Genomic DNA, 19050 nt, shown 5'->3' with positions numbered 1-19050 from the left:
TATATTTGTGAAATCATACGAAACAAGTTTCCTTAAATTAGGATAAATATAAAAGTGTATTAGCAATATCGGACGGGTCGGATATGTGTTGGATATGAGTCACGATGGATATGAGTCAAAAAAATTACATTACGTATAAATGGGTTAATGGGTCAATTTAGATCGGATCATTTATGATCCAATCTAATATGACTCGACTCACTCATTTGATAGGTTTATTAATAGGAGATCAAGTATTTTTTTTTTTTGTTGGGTTCGCTTAATTTAACATATTTTATGGGCTTTTGCCTCGACTGGGAAAAAAAAAAAAGTGGGTTGGCAATTGAGAATGGGGGCGAATTTGCATAAATAATTCTAAACTTTTTTTCCCGTGGACACGACACTTATTAATTATTTTTTTTTGCCTAATATATATCCAAATTTGAACTTGTTCTATGTTAAATGGATTTTTGCGACGAAATACCTTTCATCAAAAGTTATTCTTCAATTTTATTAGAGGACAGATTTTGTGGCGATTCTAGACAGAAAATATCACAAGTACATAAGAAACGATGATAACTTCACTTCAAGCAAAATTTTATGTACACAAACCATGCCAAAATTTAATCTACGACAAAGCATGGGAAATACAACAACTTTAACTTAAGCGCACATGCATAAAATATGTTGGAATTTTAATGGATGACGCAACACCCCGCATGTATTTAATTGATGATGCGGATCCGAAAACTACAGCTAAGATACATACTAGAATTTAATCGACAACGCGGGCTTGAAAATTGTAGTTGAAAAACACGCAGAATTTAATCGATGATGCAAGTCTGAAATTTAAAAATATGCAAAAACAGAAAGATTACTAAAAGATAACAAATTCATTTGTTCGTGTGTGGGGGCCCTCCAAATAGTATGATATGGCTATTTAAAGCTTACAACTGACAATTAGCAAAAGAGGTTTCAAAACATTTATTGAACAAGATCACTTCCTAGTGGTTATGAGAAATTGAGAAGTTACAACCATCCTAAAATAACCAACAAGTGATTAGCCTTTTGTAATTGCTTGTTATCAATATTGATGACATGGTTGATTAACTTCAGCGTTCTCGTCGATAACTTCATGCCATGTGTCGTTGATGACTTCACTAACGAGCTGTTAATTCTTTTTAAGTTATCGATATTTTATTCATAAATGATCAAACTCTATTCTCATTAATTAAATTTATTATCTGTTGATAATAATCAAAAGGCAGCCATAATAGTTGTTAGAATCCGACGTGGCAGGGTGGGTGGACAACATATCTCAAAGGATTTCAGTCAATCAATATGGGCGAAATTGTGCTACAATGTATTTTTGAAACATCGGTTCAAGTTTGAGATTTTGATAGCATAAAAAGACATTTAAGTTATTTATACTACGCAGGAAAATGTTTCAGGAAATTTTCTCCAAATGAAAAAAGAAAAAGAAATATGGCCATGAAAATACAAATGGAATTGTTTTTCCATTGAAAATAAGACCTTGAGAAAATTTCGGATGAGACCTAAAGTATTTTCATTTTTTTCAAACGAGGATATGAAATGAACGTTATTTCAAATAAAGAACCAAAGTAGCTATGTCGGTCTTAAAGAAGAGTCTAACTTTCAAGCTGATCAAGGCACTTTTGACTTATATATTTTTTTTAATTTTTTTAATTTTTTTACATTTTCTTTTGTTTTCACCGATGGTAGGTCTAACGATATTAGGAGAGGGCTAGGTGAGGGTTGCCGTCACCTGATCTCACAAAGGCCACCCTCACCGTCCATAGTTGAGCCTTGGGTGAGGGCCACGACCCTTGCCAGCCGGCCGGCGGGGGGCGACGGTTGCTAGGCCCACGATGGCTGCACCAAAGGAAAAAAAGCACTAAAAAAATAAAAATAAAAGAAACAAAAAATGAAAATAATTGGAATTAAGATTATCTTGGACACAAATATCCTTATCTGGCCTAAATATTTAGCCATCGTGTGTTAGATCAATGCCGTGATTACTTTAGATCCTTATTTAGATTGATATGGTCAATTATTTAGAAAAAAATTGAGTGTTTTTGATGTCTTCAATTGGAATTTTTGCTAGTACTTTTAGCCGAGTCTTTCATTTTCCTTGTCCTTGACGAAAATCTCGTGGAGTCGTGCACTGTACTCGATTTGCAAAACCAAAAAAGTTGACAAAACAAAAACAAACAAAGCCAACACTCCATCATTTCTCTCCCTCTCCACGCTCACCTCACTCCCTTAAGAAGACCGACACTCCCACTCCCACTCCCACTCCCACTCACTCCACTGAGACGCGGCACGAACGGTGAACGGAGACTCGCCCAGAAAAACCACATTCGGCCTCCCACTTCTCCCACCCATGGAGGAGAGACCAGAGACGGAGCTCATCTCCATCCCCGCCACCCCACGCGCCTCCACGCCGGAGGCCCTGACTCCTTCGGGCCAGAGGTCGCCGAGGCCCGCGGCGTCTGCCGGGGGGAAGGCCCCCTCGGCGGCGTGGACGCCGACGTCGTTCATATCCCCGAGGTTCCTGAGCCCCATCGGGACGCCGATGAAGAGGGTGCTGGTGAACATGAAGAGCTACCTGGAGGAGGTGGGCCACCTGACGAAGCTCAACCCGCAGGACGCCTGGCTCCCCATCACCGAGTCCCGCAACGGCAACGCCCATTACGCCGCCTTCCACAACCTCAACGCCGGCGTCGGCTTCCAGGCCCTGCTCTTGCCCGTCGCCTTCGCTTTTCTGGGCTGGTGAGAATTTGACGATGTTCGTTCGTTCGTTCGTTTGTTTTTTTTCAGTGTCCGATGAAATGTTTCTTGGGTTTTTCTGTTTTGAGTGCTTCTTGATGAGCTGAGAAGAGAGTAAAAGCATTCATTGCTACCTAGTTTTTTTTCCACTTTCAGCATTTAATGGGGATTTTTTTTTCTCTTTTGTGAAGTGTTTTTCTAATTCGTTTCAAGTTTGAACTCTTGCGGCCAATCTGGCGTGCATTGCATGCATTGTTGTTCTTGATTTTTGATCTTCTTTCTTCACAATTTCGCTCTCTTGATCTATTCAATTGGAACTCGCATAGGAGAAAACTTTAAATTCATAGAATTTTTCTTTTTTTTTCCTTCTTCGGCATCCTTGTTCCATTGCTTTTACGCGACAGGTTTCGGGTACCAATTCAATCTCTTAAGGTCCTTACATATCTTTGACCACTCCAGACCTGTCGCTGTCCTCCTTCAATTCGCTCCCACATGCGAAATTTTTACCAGCTTTGACTAAAGTTTTTGGCTTGTGGGTCTTGCGGCTGGGTGATCTGTTGAGCCTTTATGAGATTTGTGGATAGATTTGATTTAGGTGGATTTAGAAGCATCCTTGACGCAAGTCACGTCGTTTCTGTTTTAATCTTTTGCTTTTCGTTTGGAATGCTTTCGTTCACATTCAAGAGAAATGTCGCTTTCTCGGGCCACTAAAGATTCTGTTGTCTTGGCCTTTTGAGACTGTATATGCTTGATTGTTACATATGTTGTCCTTTTCTTTTCATCGGATGCATGAAAAGAAGAAAAAGGAAATGTGAAAGGATGCTGCTTTTAATAGTATATAACAACATATTAACAGTGTGCACTTTGGCTGTCTTTGAGTCCCTATCTACATAACTTCGCAATCATGTACTTGAACAGCAGAGTAGTCCCATTTCTGTTTTTCTTTTCTTAATTCAACAATGCATGTTTGTACCACGATACAAAGGCCTTGTTTAGTCATCTGTCGTCGCAATCCGAGCTGACACATTCAGTTTGTCTAGTAAGAACAAAGAAGCTGATCATTAAACTTCATGGTAATCAGCATTTTTTATACTTTTACATCTTCTTTACGAGTTATGTCAATTTAAGTATTCATGATTAACTGCGCAGGAGTTGGGGAATACTGTCGTTGACAATTGCGTATTGTTGGCAACTTTACACCCTGTGGATCCTAGTTCAGCTCCATGAAGCAGTCCCAGGCAAGAGATACAACAGATATGTTGAGCTCGCGCAAGCAGCATTTGGTAAGCAAGCATGGAATGCGGACTTCACAAGTGATATGCGCATCGATATGCGACATGCCGTGTAATCTGCTTTCATGCCGGGATGGAATTGATACATGTCACTTCGATCTATTGGCACTTTCTAAAGTGTTACATACATCCTTTCTCATTGTATTGGCTTGCTTGTACGCTCAAGTGTAACTCTCCAGTAGGTTTTTCTTTCTTTAAATCTTGCCAATCCTGGTATATATTTCCTTCTTTTTTGGATTGACCAATCTCCAACTGTTTAAGAATTTTACCAAATTAGCACGGCATACATTCATCATGAGTAGTCTTTCTCGAAATGATTAGTGTGCATTAATTGAATACTTTCAAACTATTTGTCTACAGGGGAAAAGTTAGGACTATGGCTTGCTGTCTTCCCAACAGTTTATTTATCAGCGGGAACTGCCACGGCTTTGATTCTCATCGGAGGGGAGACGATGAAACTATTCTTTCAAATAGTTTGTGGTCCCCTATGTTCTTCGAATCCCCTGACAACCGTAGAGTGGTATCTTGTCTTCACGTCTCTATGTATTGTGCTCTCTCAACTGCCAAACCTTAATTCAATTGCTGGACTCTCACTCGTGGGGGCCGTAACAGCAATCACTTACTGCACCATGGTGTGGGTGCTCTCAGTGAGCCAAGAAAGACCTCCCACCATTTCGTACGAGCCTCTTTCACTCTCTTCCTTTAAGGCTTCTGTATTTTCGGTCATGAATGCGCTTGGGATTGTTGCCTTTGCATTCCGAGGTCACAATTTGGTTCTGGAGATACAGGTAAGAGTTATGATGCTTTGTTGCCTGAAAATTGGTGCTTTAATAAAAATTCTGGATTATTAGCTAACGAAAATTTTGGGCTTTGTTCTTTACCAAAAAAAAAATTTTGGGCTTTGTTTAGGCAACAATGCCTTCGACTTTCAAGCATCCGGCTCATGTACCAATGTGGAAAGGAGCCAAAGTTGCTTATATCTTCATTGCCATGTGTTTGTTCCCTGTTGCGATTGGAGGCTTTTGGGCATATGGAAATCAAGTAAGTATTTTTCTCTCACTTTCTCCCCTAAGATTATGAAGAAAGCATGAACATCAAAAGATCACACTGGCAACAACTTTCAAACTGGACATAATAGTCATATAAATTTGTGACAACATCTCCCATTAACATGGTTGTGGCAATGAGGAGTGCCCATGGAGATCATGACTAACAATGGTTAGGGAATTACTACAGCTTTGACAACAGCCTAGAGTAATTTACTGAGGATATTTACTTACTAAAAATTATTTGTTCGTTCCCTTTTGCAGATGCCTCAAGGAGGAATCCTAAATGCCTTGTATGGATTCCACAGCCACGATATTCCGAGAGGACTTCTTGCGATGACTTTCCTTCTAGTTGTCTTCAACTGCCTCAGCAGTTTCCAGATTTACTCCATGCCCGTATTCGACAGTTTTGAGGCCAGCTACACAAGCCGTACGAACCGTCCATGCTCAATCTGGGTCCGTTGTGGTTTCCGAGTTTTCTATGGGTTTGTAAACTTCTTTATAGGCGTAGCCCTTCCATTCCTTTCAAGCCTTGCGGGATTGCTTGGTGGGCTCACTCTTCCGGTTACATTTGCTTACCCGTGCTTCATGTGGGTCCTGATAAAAAAACCAACCAAATACAGCTTCAATTGGTATTTCAACTGGATTCTTGGTTGGTTGGGAATTGCTTTCAGCTTGGCTTTCTCGATTGGTGGCATCTGGAGCATGGTGAATAGTGGGCTGAAGCTGAAGTTCTTCAAGCCCAATTGAGACCAAGATTGAGTTTTTAACTGATGCTGCCTCTTAAACTACTGCGAGACAATCTGTATGAATCCATATGCCACGGCAGGTTTTGGTGTTTTGTGGGAGATGTACTGCATGTGTGTGTATCTGTCTTATCGAGTACGGTGATGCAAATACCATGATTGCTCTGGTTTCAGCCGCATTGGACCTTTTTCCTCTATGTTCAAATTACAAGTGTATGAATAGGATGTTATCTTTGTTTTTGTGAACTATGCAAGTTTTATAGCATAGAGTGCTTATTCAGGAAATGGAAGAGCACGTTAGAATGAGCCCAAGATGACTTATAATGTCCACATGCTACTCTTTCTTGAGCGGTAAATCTTGGATGGACAATTGTATTTCTAACCTTGTTCATCAGATGTTGGAAAAGATCAAACATCCTAGGCAGGACGCGACTTTTTTTTGGTCGGGAAGCAGCACACGACTTAAATCTGCACATATATGATTGTGTGCCTGCTTGTTCTGGCATTTTTGGATGGTGAGAACTCTGCTTTTTTTCATTTTTGGGGTACAATCTCTGAGCAGCTCTTATCTCTATGTAAGGGGGCGTCAATGTGAGTCAGATTCGTCTAATTTTGTTGAAAAATACTTTGGATGTGCTATCTATGTCTATCGATTGGACAAGTATCTGAGAAGAGAAACGTCTTTGATAATGACACAATTTCTGTTCTCGAAATGAACTTTTGGATCGGTGGCAGGCGGATGAGAAAGAGAGGGAAATCGCACACAGAGAAAGGGAAATCGGAGCGATGAGAAGAATTTTTATTTCTGTTTCTATTTCATAAATAAAAAAATAAAATTTTTATATTTCTCATTTATGTTTCAAACCTGTTTTCAAAGCAGAAAAATGAAATTGTTTTACCAAACTGATTTCTGTGTCAAATTTGTTCCTGAGATCGGAAAAATAGAAGAACAGAAAAATAGAATGGTCATCGTTCGCAGCCCCAAGTAAACATCGTTCAAACAAACTAAACCAGAGTTCAGTGTGCACGCTCCAGCAACAAGAGAAGGAGCAAAAGCATCTGAATTGCATCCCAAACATATTTTTAGTCAAGTCTTTGGTGTGTAACAAGCCTTTCAGCAGTCATGGCTACACCTGGGGTTTACGTGCATTCACCGTACACACCAGACAATATCGAAAGGTGATCTAGGAGATCATAAAACATAAGAATCATACCAGGGCATACAAGTCTTAATCTTCTCCTACCATTGAATTTTAGACTCTATGTTGGCAGTCCTTGTAACTTTCGAAGGAAATCCATGCATTTCTTGTTTCTGCTAATCCAACTTAATTAAAAGATCGACAATTCTTTCAACCGACCCCTCGAACCCAAAATTAACGTAAGTTGCCCCAATTTAAGTAGTCCCGGACGTAGAACATAGCAAGGTAATAGCATTACATGCATGATGACAGAGCAACATGGCGGTAATTCAAGCAGTGTCGAGTCTCTTATTTTTTTCATCAAAACCAGCAAAAAGTTTAAGTCCGGACTAATTGCCATCGAAACACTTACCGCACAGCAAGACTATGGAACTCTGCATTTACCATAAGCAAAACAGGACAATACCACCAGGCACCAGATTACATAGAGAATGCTCCCACTTCAGTTGCTACTGTGCTTTCTTCATTCCGATCTTCTCGGCTTCAGCATTGCTTGCAAGGGGTGAAGCTTATGAGCTGTCAATCCCACTGTATCGACCTTTTCTTCCTTGCCATTCTTCAGTCGCCATTCAAACTCCTGTACCAATCTGCCGATGGCTGTTCCAGAGATTAACGAGGCCTGAAGAGCTCCGGCACAAACCCTCTTCCCACCTCCAAAGGCTGATGTCTTGAACAAGTCTGCCGGGTCATACTTCTCATCAAGAAACCTCTCGGGCATCCACTCTTCTGGTTTCTCATACTTGTCTTTGTCCATGTTACATCCATATATGTTTATAGCAATCTAAAACAACAGAACTCGAGTTTCAATTCCTAATCCAACATCCGAGACATGGAAGTGGTATAAAAAAAGAAAAACCATGTGAACTTAGCTACCTGGCTTCTAGCTGCGACAAAGTACCCTCCTAATTGGGTATCTTCGTGTGCATAGCGAGGAGGAATTATCGGAACTGGACTGTGTTTCCTCAGAGTTTCATGGAATGCAGCATTCAAGTACGGAAGCTGAGACAAGTGGTCCTCCGTGAGGGTTTCAGAACCACAAACTTTTCGAATCTCCTCAACGACTCGATCCTGTCAATGAAATTACAATTACTTAAAAGTGTAAGTACGAAATCAGAGACAATGGAAAACAAATCTGAAAAGGCTAATTAATGAGCTAAACCTGGTATTTTGGATTCTTAGCAAGTTCATACAAAGCCCATTCTGTTGTGACCAGAGTAGTATCAGAAGCCTGGATGATCACCTCCCAGAGCAAAATGGCAATCTGCTCCTCAGAAAGCGTCTTGGCTTCGGATATCAAGAAGTCAATATAACTGTCCGCTTCCTGCTTCAAAGGTTACCCAACTTACCACGAAAGCTACCATTAATTCAAGAAAATAAGTTGAAGCTGAAAAGAAGATGGCCGTCTTTGGAACTGCTTCTTCAAATTGGTTTCTGTTTTTGAAGCCGTCCATGAAAACACGTTTCTTTCCAAACTACCTATCTTTCCAGTTGTTTGCCTTGTCTTCTTTAAAGCATTTCAGGTTCAAAATGCAAGAACATAAAATAGGTGTCCTAATCCTCAGTATTGAACTTTGATTGATGGAAGTTTCAATAATAGCTATAATTGCGTTGCAGAAGATTACAGAATAAGGTTCTCAAGAGAACTTCAAATCGAGCGCTACCTCCCCTGAAGCAATTCTCCCTTTCTGCTCCTTGACCAGGGCTCTTGCCACCACTTTCCTGCGGAAAGCCAGTTCTTCAATCTTCTTTTCCCAGCTTTTATTAGGAATCCATCTCAGGTAAGGAAAGAAATCCCTCCAGTCCACCTCGATTGCACCGGCCATCATGTCCGACACCATAACCTTGAACATTTCCTCTTTGGACAATGTTGTCCCGAGTTCCTCCACATATATGGACTTCACATCTCGTCCCAAAGCCTGAAATGCAATTACCAGTTGACCCTGATCTTATTCTTTTACTTTTTTTTTGTTTTCGTCAATAAAGGAGGTAGCTTACTTGTTTCAGTGCCAGCGCAAAGAGCTCACTCTCGAAGACTTTCCTGAAATTGACCGCTTCAAGAGGATGGCCATCCACAAGGGCACGTAATTGTCTAGAAACGTTTTCCATCATGGTGTCCCGGCAGGACCGTAGCCGCTTCTGCAAATAGATGCGCACAAACATGCTGTAAGTCCTCAGTTAATGCCCTCATAAAGAAGATTTCAAGCTAGTAAGCTTGCCTGAGCATTCGAGCCCAAGACACCTGCAAGTATGTATCGCTTCACCATCTTGTGGAATTCATCATAGTCGCTCATAGCAACCATGCATTTATCAGCTGTGAGGATCCGCAGGGCATTTGACAGCTTTCTCGTAGAGATTGATGAGAACCTAGTAACCATAGCCTGAAAGAAAAAAGGAGTACGCCTGAGCATTCCACAAACAGATCGGACCACCGTAGTCGCACAAGAGTCGTTAAAAGCTTGGTGTTGAGGGCATACTTTCTCCTAATTTTTTGTCATAGCCATAAAGAATAACAACCTTTGTCAACAAATGACAAGCGGGGAGGGGGGGAAGAGTTGGCTTTGGGGGTGAGTAAGGAAGATATTCAATACTTAGACTCGAGAGGCGACGTATAAATATTTTCAAAAAGAAGAAAGAGAACACTACAAATAACGTAACTTTCGTTCGAAACTCATTGTTGGTGCCATAATTTTTCAATCCATCATTTGTACTGTAACTTTGAAAAACATTTACGAGAGTGACACCGGTGATTTTCCTTGTCGAAAAATCCGACTTGACAATAATTCAATATAAAATCGTAATACATGATTAGCCGGGAAAATGATATCATCAAAAGCATGTATAGAAAGCGTTGTCTAATCCTTTTGTTGCCCCAAATTGATGATTTGGGGCTAATTAGTCCTCTCCTTAACCCTAACCCTGGCCCAAAATTAGGTCCACAAGCAGCGAGTCTTTATTTTGCCAGTGCCGCCAGAGGATACCCTTGGAGAGAAGGTGCTGGAGGCAGTATGGCTGGTGGTCCTCGAGGCTCGCCGTATTTGTCCCAAGAGGCAATGATTTGGCGGTGGTCGGAGAGATCGACTGCCGAGATCGAATCGAGTTGTTGATTTCCCTCAAGCTATTGACATTGGTGAAAAGAATGTCTTTGCCACCGCGGTCGAATCTGGGAGTAACTTTCCCTTTAGGTCAAAGACATATTTTCCCCTTCTTGTCAAAATAAATTCATGTAGGGTTTGTCGCCGGAGATATGCCGTTGGAATCAAGCGAACATGTTTTTAAATGTCACGGCACACAAATGATCGATTGAAAAGTTATTCTACCATCTCATAAAATCACACGAAATGCCAAGTGGCTAGGGCAACGCGGCTCTTGCCCGCCCCCTCTAGGGTCCTTCACTAGATATTAGTAATACCTCTTTGGCAAGATCGGCGGAATTGAGGACCACCGTAGTAGTAGCACCAGTTTTGATGGAATAAATAGGGCCATAAGTTTCAGCCCACTTTGCGAAGGTCATGTGAGGTTTCTTCTCCTTCATTTGAAGCAAATTCCCCACCATGGGCATCCCAGGAACCTCTGCATCATGAATATGACCCCCAGGAAGAAAAAAAAAAAAAACCACAAAATTATTATTACAAGACCCGAAAAGCACTCAATTTTCCCCCCCCCTTTTTTTTCTCAGCAGAAGCAAAGATTACCCGGTAAAGATGGAAGAGTGGATAGGCCATTCGTCCTCCCGGTAGAGCCGAATTTCCTCAGGAAGATAGAGAAGAGCAGCAACAATGAAAGCCCACCAAGAATGGCCGCAGTAGCAAAAGGCAGCGGAAGTTCTTGCATATTTTGGAGCATGGACATAGTATCTCAGTTGATACTAGAAGGTGAAGAGTCAGTTGTTGTTGAATCGAATGGAAGGAAAAGGGTTGACGACTTGGTGCTGATTTATATAGCAATAACTAGGGTAATGACATCATAATTGTTATAACTTTCGTTCGGCGTTCACGTAAATGCCATAATTTTTTTTTTCGATTACTTAAATGTCATAAATTATATATTACGCTCACTTGAGTTCCATAATTTTTTCTCAATTACTTGAGTGCCATATAACTTTTCAATCGATCACTCGAGTACCATAATTTTTTTAAAACGTTCAACACAATTACTATGCCACATCCAACGAACATTTTTAAAATTTTTTGGCACTTAAGTCATAATTGAAAGTTGTGGTATTCAAATGATCGATAAAAAAGGTCATGACATTCGATTGAATGCTACACGAAAGTTATGAAATTTGTGATGTCCTTATCCCGCAAAAACTTCCTAGGACAGATTGGTCGGAGCAATTTAAAAAGCACAGAAGCCGAGTAGACTGGGTAAAGAGATTGGATTATCGATTGGTGCAATTGATTGAAGCATGCAAGGCGTTTGCGATAAAACAAGAGGAAGCGAAACGGCTAGCACTGAGCAAGAGTGAGGGGAATATACGATTCGGGAGATGGTGACCCGCTCTAGTATCAGGGTTTTGCCGTTATCGTCAACGCGAAAACCTCATAAAGTTAGTCTTTTTTGTTTTCTTATGAAGTAGAGAAAGATGCCCGAGAGATAGTGAGGATTCTGGCTGGGGAGGACGGTAGGTGGCGGCATGGAAGAGTTCGGGGGAGATGATTTGCTTTCGGGGCATCTCTTTCTTTGGACGGATAGAACAAGGCTCAAAGAAGATGATGACGACGACGACGATGACGATGACCCTTGCAAAATGATTCTTCTACAAAAAGCTGGGAGGTAAAACATAAGAGTGAACAAAACACACAAACGAGACAAGGATTTGCATAAAACTTTGGGTTAAATACGTGGCTCTACGGATTAGATGTGGCAAATATGATGACATGCACAAAGAACATGTTAATCACGACGACGTAATGCGTCAAAATGAAGCCGTTTCTCTTCCAACAAGAAAAAATGACAGTAAGTTTCAAGACGGAATGATTCAAATTTGAGGATTCTTTTCATTCAAAATCAAAGAGGAGAGAGAAAAGGAGAAGAGACGTGAGATGGACATTAAAGGAAAAACAAGTTAAAAGTTGATCAATTAGCGTTTCGGCTAGGGTTTTAAGTCTAGAAAAGGGTCTAATAAGGTTTTGATATGCCCCAGTTAGTTTCACAACTCGACTCCTAGAAGAATAGGGAAATGACACATCATCCTCCTATTTAAAAGACAGCCTCAGACGCAAACTAGCATAAACCTGTTAATAGAGAGTTGGTTATTTAATCAGATTTCTCAAATCTTGCAAATCATCTTAGACATATGCAACTCCTACCCAAAATCAAACTATCAAGGCTCCTCACTGATAACGCACTTGTCCTAGAAGCCGCTAGTTGAAATACCTGAAGAATATATTGAATGAATGAAGTGACAAACTCCAACCTAGTGAGAAGTACATATATCTTCTAAATGCATCCACCATCCACTGTCCATCTTTTGTAAACAACACCGAAAACTCGATAATCCTGAATCCAATATATAATATATACCATATAAAAATTGAAGCAGATAATTTTAACAAAAGCTTTATATGTATTAGAGATACTCGTTCAATCAAGAATATTAAATCAAATATCAATTGTCCATCCCATTGATCAATTTAGTGCTCAACATCCAATTATGGTCACGCTTAAAGCCTCGTGATAAGAGCTACCAACATTAATTTTTGGCTAGGTTTTCACCTATATAAATTGATGGCTTGGGTCCTGAAAACAGTATACATACTCAAAACCCCTCAATGGGTCCAAAACATAGCGACAACAAGTATGAAACCACAAACTCATGCTCCAATAACCCATAAAACCAATCCAAAATCCATCTCATAACTGAATTCACAAGCCAAAACATATGATCTTTCACAATCTAATTCATCAAGTAGGATACATTTCATTAGAACATTTCTCATCCCATTTCATATTCATTACATAGACTAGGTTTGCAAATTAATTCCTTTTATAAAGCATTTCTCAAAACATTTTAGGAATAATCAACTCACAAATTATTTTTTTGTCTAAATTAACAAACTATTTCAATAAATGCTTTAAGTATGTCTTTTCAAATCACCAAAAGGGTATTCCACAAAATAATATTGTGCAAATAATACATCCTTATTACATTTAAATATGAGTTTACAAATTCAAGAAAATATGAGTGTCGATTCTGACTAACCAAAAGCCAAAATTCAAAGCTATGCTGTCGGGAAGCTTCAATTTGGATAATTTAATCCTAAACATTTTGACGACCTGCCTATGTAGTCCGTCCGACCAATTTTGGCTAAAAATAACTAACATGGAGGTTGGCCATCCTACATGGTACAACCAGTGCTAATTTGGATGAGTTATTAAATATTCTTTAATTTTGTGAAGTTCTTTTTCTTTTTCTTGCTTTCCTTTTTGTTTATTTTTTATTTTTTTATTTTTTTTCCTATTTCCCTCAGCTGACCGTAGGGCCTCAATGATGGCTAGACATAAGCGAGGCTCAGGATGCCCTCACTGGCCATTATCGAGGCCACAGGGATTGATGATGGGAAATAAGGAAAAAAGAAAAAAGAAAAAAAAAGAAAAAAAAAGAGAAAAAAATAAAAAAGAAACTTCAAAAAATTAATCGTCCATATTAGCGCTAGCCGTACCATGTAAGACTATTAGTACTGACTAGACCACCAAATCAGCGATTTCTGTCCAAAATTGGCCGAAAGAACTATATTAAGAAATCGTTAAAAGGTTTAGAGTTGAATTCATCATTAACAAGTGTAGCATGGAATTGGCCGGTGTTCAATATATTTGTAACTTTTTGGACAATTTTCCTTTTTTTTTTTTTGTATTGACATTGATAGGTCTTTTGGTGTGGCTCTATGTAATGTGATTCAGATTCGTCCTGAGTTTGTGTGAAGATTCCTAGCACAAAAATATTTTTTGCATGTGCTGTCACTTGAGACTCAAGTAATCACTGTTCGAACAAACAAAACACTTGGAATCGATTGGCACAACGAAATTCGCCAAGGATCAGTATTTACATGTTAGCAGAAAGACAAGGAACAAAAGCATCTGAATTGCATCTCAAACAAATTTTTTGTCATTCCTTGGTGTGTAATGAATCTTTCAGGAGTCATTGGCTAGACCTTATTTGTGCACATTTGCAGTAGACACTACAGAATGTGAATAGGTGACCTAAGAGGTCCTAAAACATAAGAATCTGATCCAGGCAGACCAGTCTTAATCCTATCCTGGCATTGACTCTAGAATCCATGTTGGTAGTCTTTGTAACTTTGGCAATCTATCATTTTGTCTTCCTTTCCAACAAAGCAGCTCAAATCATGAATTTGCGGTTCTTTTGAAGGGAATTAATGCATCTCTTGTTTCTGCTAATCCAACTAAATTAAAGGAGGATAATTCTTTCGACCGACTTAAGGAACCAAAAACATACATAACCAGCCTCAACTTCGGTATGTCGTTGCAGGACTAGAATGGATTATAGCCCAAGCAAAGCTCTCTTTGAGTCCATAACTCAGTTTTTACCAGAGAGCAATGTGATCTGTTTCTTGTAAGGGCCTTTGAACAGATGAGCATAACAACGTAATAGCATTAACAACATAATGACATAGCAAGACGGTGACACTTCACGCAGGGTCAGCCTCTTCCGTTTTCATCAAAACCAATAAAAAGGCGACGTCTAGACTAGTCCTAAGTCTTGTTTGTGCCAGCATTGCACTCCGTTGAAACATCTACCACACAGCAAGACTTAGAAACTCTGCATTTACTAGCAAAACAAGAGAAAACCACTACATTATATAGAGAATTCTCCCACTTCAGTGGCTACCATACTTTCTTCATTGGGATAATCTCGGCTTCAGCATTGCTTGCATTGGGTGAAGCTTATGAGTCGTCAGTCCCACCGTATCGACGTTTTCTTCCTCGCCATCCTTCAGTCGCCATTCAAATTCCTGGATTAATCTGCCGATGGCTGTGCAGGATATTAGCATGGCCTGAAGAGCTCCAGCACAAACCCTCTTCCCTCCTCCAAAGGCCGATGTCTTGAACAAGTCCGCTGACTCATACTTCTCATCGAGAAATCTCTCGGGCATCCACTCTGCTGGTTTCTCATATATCTTCTTGTCCATGTTACATCCATATATGTTTATAGCAATCTAGAACAGCACAATTCGAGTTTCAAATTCCTTATCCAACATGCGAGACACGGAATAGGCATAAAAAGCCATATGTAGTTATCTACCTGGCTTCCAGCTGGGACAAAGTACCCTCCTAATTGGGTATTTTCATGTACATAGCGCAGAGGAATTATTGGAACCGGACTGTGTTTCCTCAGAGTTTCATGGAATACAGCATTCAAGTACGGAAGCTGGGACAAGTGGCCCTCTGTGAGGGTTTCAGAACCACAAACTTTTCGAATCTCCTGGACGAGTCGATCCTGTCGAGGAAGTCACAAATGCTTAAGGCTTAAGTATGAAAGTCAGTGACCTCCAAAAAAATGGATAAGCTAAATAATTAGCTCAACCTGGCATTTTGGACTCTTAGCAAGTTCATACAAAGCCCACTCTGTTGTGACCATAGTGGTATCAGAAGTCTCGATTATTGGCTCCCAGAGCAAAATGGTGATCTGCTCTTCAGAAAGCGTCTTGGCTTCGGATATCAAGAAGTCACTATAACTGTTCCCTTCCTGCTCAGAAGTTGACCCAACTTACTACAAGAGCTACAACTAATTCAAAAAATTAAGTTGAAGTCGAAAAGACCACAGCCTGTTCAGCATCCAGTACCGGTTAATACATGTCAAACCATCCAGGAAGAACATCAAAACTACCTATCTTCCCAGTTGTTCTCTCCAACATTTCAGGACGAAAATGTTAAAGCACAAAAAATGTGTCCTAAATTATCAATATAAACTGCTACATATCCAAAAAATTCATGGTTCTTCCAATAAGAGCAACAATCAATTTGCAGTCTCCTAAGAGTACTTCCACGTTAATCAAGACAGAAAACTGTCGTTTTTTTTTTTCCAAGTTTTCGAAATAAAGTTCTCAAGGAAACTTCGAAACAAGCACTACCTCCCCTGAAGCGATTCTCCGTTTTTGCTCCTTGAGTAGGGCTTTCGCCACCACTTTCCTGCGGAAAGCCAGTTGTTCAATCTTCTTTTCAAAGCTTTTATTGGGAATCCATCTCAAGTAAGGAAAGAAATCCCTCCAGTCCACCTCAATTGCACCAGCCATCATGTCCGACACCATAACCTTGAACATTTCCTCTTTGGACAATGTTGTCCCAAGTTCCTCCACATATATGGATTTCACCTCCCGTCCCAAAGCCTGAAATGCAATCACCAATTGACCCTGATCTTTTGCTTTTATTTTCTTGTTTTTGTTTAAAAAGGATAGAAAAGATGAAGTAACGTACTTGTTTGAGGGCCAGCCCAAATAGTTCACTCTCGAAGACTTTCCTGAAATTGACAGGTTCAAGAGGATGGCCATCTACAATGGCATGCAATTGTCCAGAAACGTTCTCCATCATGGTGTCCCGGTGGGATCGTAGCCGCTTCTGCATATAGATGCACATAAACAAGCACTGAGTCAAAGTGACGAGAATCTAGTGGTAAGATATCTATTCCGGAATTGATTTGTGCAAACACATCTTCACTCTTCTTTCTCAGCAAATGGTTGCTCTTCATCTATACTGTTTACAAATGTTCGTATGCACTTGCTTGTTTTGTTGCTCCTACTGAAAATAAACCCATTAACAATTCTGGATGATTTCAAAGAGTTCCCTGATTATGGCACATAAATCAAGATTTTTAGAAGCTTGACAGGCGTGCATATGTACAAGAGCACATGCCCAAAGAGAGTCTTCTAGCAGCTTACCTGAGCATTCGCGCCCAAGATATTTGCAATTATGTATCGCTTCACCATCTTGTGGAATTCATCATAGTCACTCATAGCAACCATACATTTATCGGCTGTGAGGATCCGCAGGGCATTTGACGCCTTTCTCGTAGAGATTGACGAGAATCTGGTAACCATAGCCTGAAAACAGTAAGGAGGATGCCTGAGCATTCAACAGACATTTCAGAACATCCTAGTAGCACAAGATCATTAACTGATGCGAAAATAACCTATATCTCAACATGAACACCAAGTGGCCAGAGTGACACGGCTCTCGCCGGACGCCTCTTGGTCCTTCACTGGCCATTAGTGTTACCTCTTTGGCAACATCAGTGTCACTAAGGACCACCATTGTAGCAGCACCAGTTCTGATGGAATAAATAGGGCCATAAGTTTCAGCCCACTTTGTAAAGGTCTTGTGAGGTTTCTTCTCCTTCAGTTGAAGTAAATTCCCCACTATGGGCAACCCAGGAACCTCTGCATCAAATTCAAATCCCACAGAAAGAGGAGGAAAAAGAAAAGAAGAAGAAGAAAGAACACGAAGTTATCACTGGAAGACACAAAAAGCGCTCTCTGTTTCCAATTCTTTTTCTGAACAGAAACAACGATTACCCGGTACAGGTGGAAGAGTGGACTGGCCATTTATCTTCTGGGTAGAGCCGAATTTCCTCAAGAAGAAAGAGAAGAGCAGCAACAGTGAGAGCCCACCAAGAATGGCCGTAGTGGCAAAAGGCAAGGGCAGTTCTTGCAAATCTTGGAGAGTGGCCATAGCCATTCCTATGAAACTTGAAAGTGAAGAGTGTCAGTGGTTCTTGAATCGAATGAAACGATGATAGATGACGAATAAAACTGACAACTTGGGGCTAATTCTCCTAATTTATATAGCAGGAACTATCTCCTCGGACAAGTCGGTCGGAGCAATTAAAAAACACAGAAGCCGAGTATAGATTGCTCTATTCATTGCGCAAGTTATTAATTGAAGCATGCAAGAAGTTTGCAATAAAACTAGAGGAAGCGAATGGTGTGCAATGAGCGAGAGTGGGGGAATATACGATTCGGAAGATCGTGAACCATCCGAGTGATCGGGTTTTAGTCGTTTTCTTCAGCTGTTAGGTTCTCGGGAATTTCAAAAAGTCTGTTGCCTTTTCTGTCTTCTTACAGAGTAGGAGAAAGATGTCCGGTGGGAAAGATCCTGAGAAGGAGACACAGCAGGTGGCGACATGGAAGAGCTCGGGGGAGGTGATTTGCTTTAGGGGCGTCTCCATCCTTGAGATTCTGTCGCCTTTTGGGTAGGATAGAACCGAGAAAATATTGGGTACCCACGGGGTGCCAGCTCATTTTTACCCAGGTCCATTCATTGAGCGACGCGTGTTTAATGGGGCCCAAATTTAAGATTTTTCAGCAAACTCTCCCTCGCTCACTTTCCCTCTTCCGTAAACACCCCTCCACCTTCTCTCGCTTCATCTGTCTTCTCCGATGCTCTTTCTCTTTCCTTCAGAAACAGAGGCCGAAATCTTCATGGTTATCCAACTCGCTCTTTCCTTCTCATTCACGCCTGCGACGACGCACTGCTCTGTGGTGAAGAAACCACGCCGCCGCCTCGTACATCGCCTTCGCCGTTGCCTCCGACGAATCACCAAGCGAAGGCAAAGGAGGAGCCCTAACAAAACACTGGGAACAGTGAATTCCTCCATCAACAAGGTCCAGGAACTCGTAGTACCTTGGGTTTGGATAGGAGAGAGAATAAGTTGAAATTAAGGGGAGACTCTTGCTCGGGGCTCGCCGACGGAAAACCGTCTTCCCACATCATCTTCGCCAATACACACCTTAGAAATAGAGGGGCCTTGTGCGATTTTTTTTGTTTTTTTTTGCTAAATCGTTCGCGAAAGAAGAAAATGTAATAATTCAGAGATCTTTTCTTTGATTTTTGTTGCCATGTATGAATGTGTTCATATTTTCTTTGCGATTCGATTCTTGGTTTATATGGATTGTGGAAGTCGGTCTTTCCTTCCACTGAGATCTCTGCGGAGTAGTCGACGGAGGCCGAGATCTTGGTACGGGGGAGTAAGAAGGCGGCGGCA

At 40.7% G+C, this 19050-nt stretch overlaps 3 protein-coding genes across 3 annotated transcripts; 1 reads left to right on the top strand and 2 right to left on the bottom strand.

The window, feature by feature from the left end:
* Positions 1-2227: 2227 nt before the first annotated feature.
* Positions 2228-6116, top strand: LOC115727471 (lysine histidine transporter-like 8). The gene is made up of 5 exons (XM_030657685.2): positions 2228-2772; positions 3919-4052; positions 4422-4849; positions 4971-5102; positions 5372-6116. The coding sequence occupies exons 1-5, from the start codon at positions 2384-2386 to the stop codon at positions 5855-5857; spliced, it is 1569 nt and encodes a 522-aa protein (XP_030513545.1). The 5' UTR covers positions 2228-2383; the 3' UTR covers positions 5858-6116.
* Positions 6117-7399: 1283 nt separating this feature from the next.
* On the bottom strand, positions 7400-10901 carry LOC115727466 (ent-kaurene oxidase, chloroplastic-like). Its single transcript, XM_030657683.2, has 8 exons — positions 10745-10901; positions 10462-10697; positions 9269-9430; positions 9048-9188; positions 8714-8968; positions 8212-8373; positions 7926-8120; positions 7400-7833 (listed from the first exon to the last, which is right to left on the bottom strand). Exons 1-8 carry the CDS (start codon positions 10899-10901, stop codon positions 7516-7518), a joined length of 1626 nt encoding a protein of 541 aa, XP_030513543.1. The 3' UTR covers positions 7400-7515.
* Positions 10902-14644: 3743 nt separating this feature from the next.
* LOC115727472 (ent-kaurene oxidase, chloroplastic-like) lies at positions 14645-18262 on the bottom strand. The gene is made up of 9 exons (XM_030657686.2): positions 18022-18262; positions 17582-17754; positions 17286-17446; positions 16949-17110; positions 16488-16628; positions 16145-16399; positions 15598-15759; positions 15316-15510; positions 14645-15229 (listed from the first exon to the last, which is right to left on the bottom strand). Exons 2-9 carry the CDS (start codon positions 17742-17744, stop codon positions 14912-14914), a joined length of 1557 nt encoding a protein of 518 aa, XP_030513546.1. The 5' UTR covers positions 17745-17754; positions 18022-18262; the 3' UTR covers positions 14645-14911.
* Positions 18263-19050: the final 788 nt, after the last annotated feature.

Source organism: Rhodamnia argentea, chromosome 2 (genome assembly GCF_020921035.1).
Source record: "Rhodamnia argentea isolate NSW1041297 chromosome 2, ASM2092103v1, whole genome shotgun sequence".
Lineage (NCBI taxonomy): Eukaryota > Viridiplantae > Streptophyta > Magnoliopsida > Myrtales > Myrtaceae > Rhodamnia > Rhodamnia argentea.
Note: the sequence above shows the minus strand (reverse complement) of the source record. Positions and strands in the feature narration are given on the sequence as shown.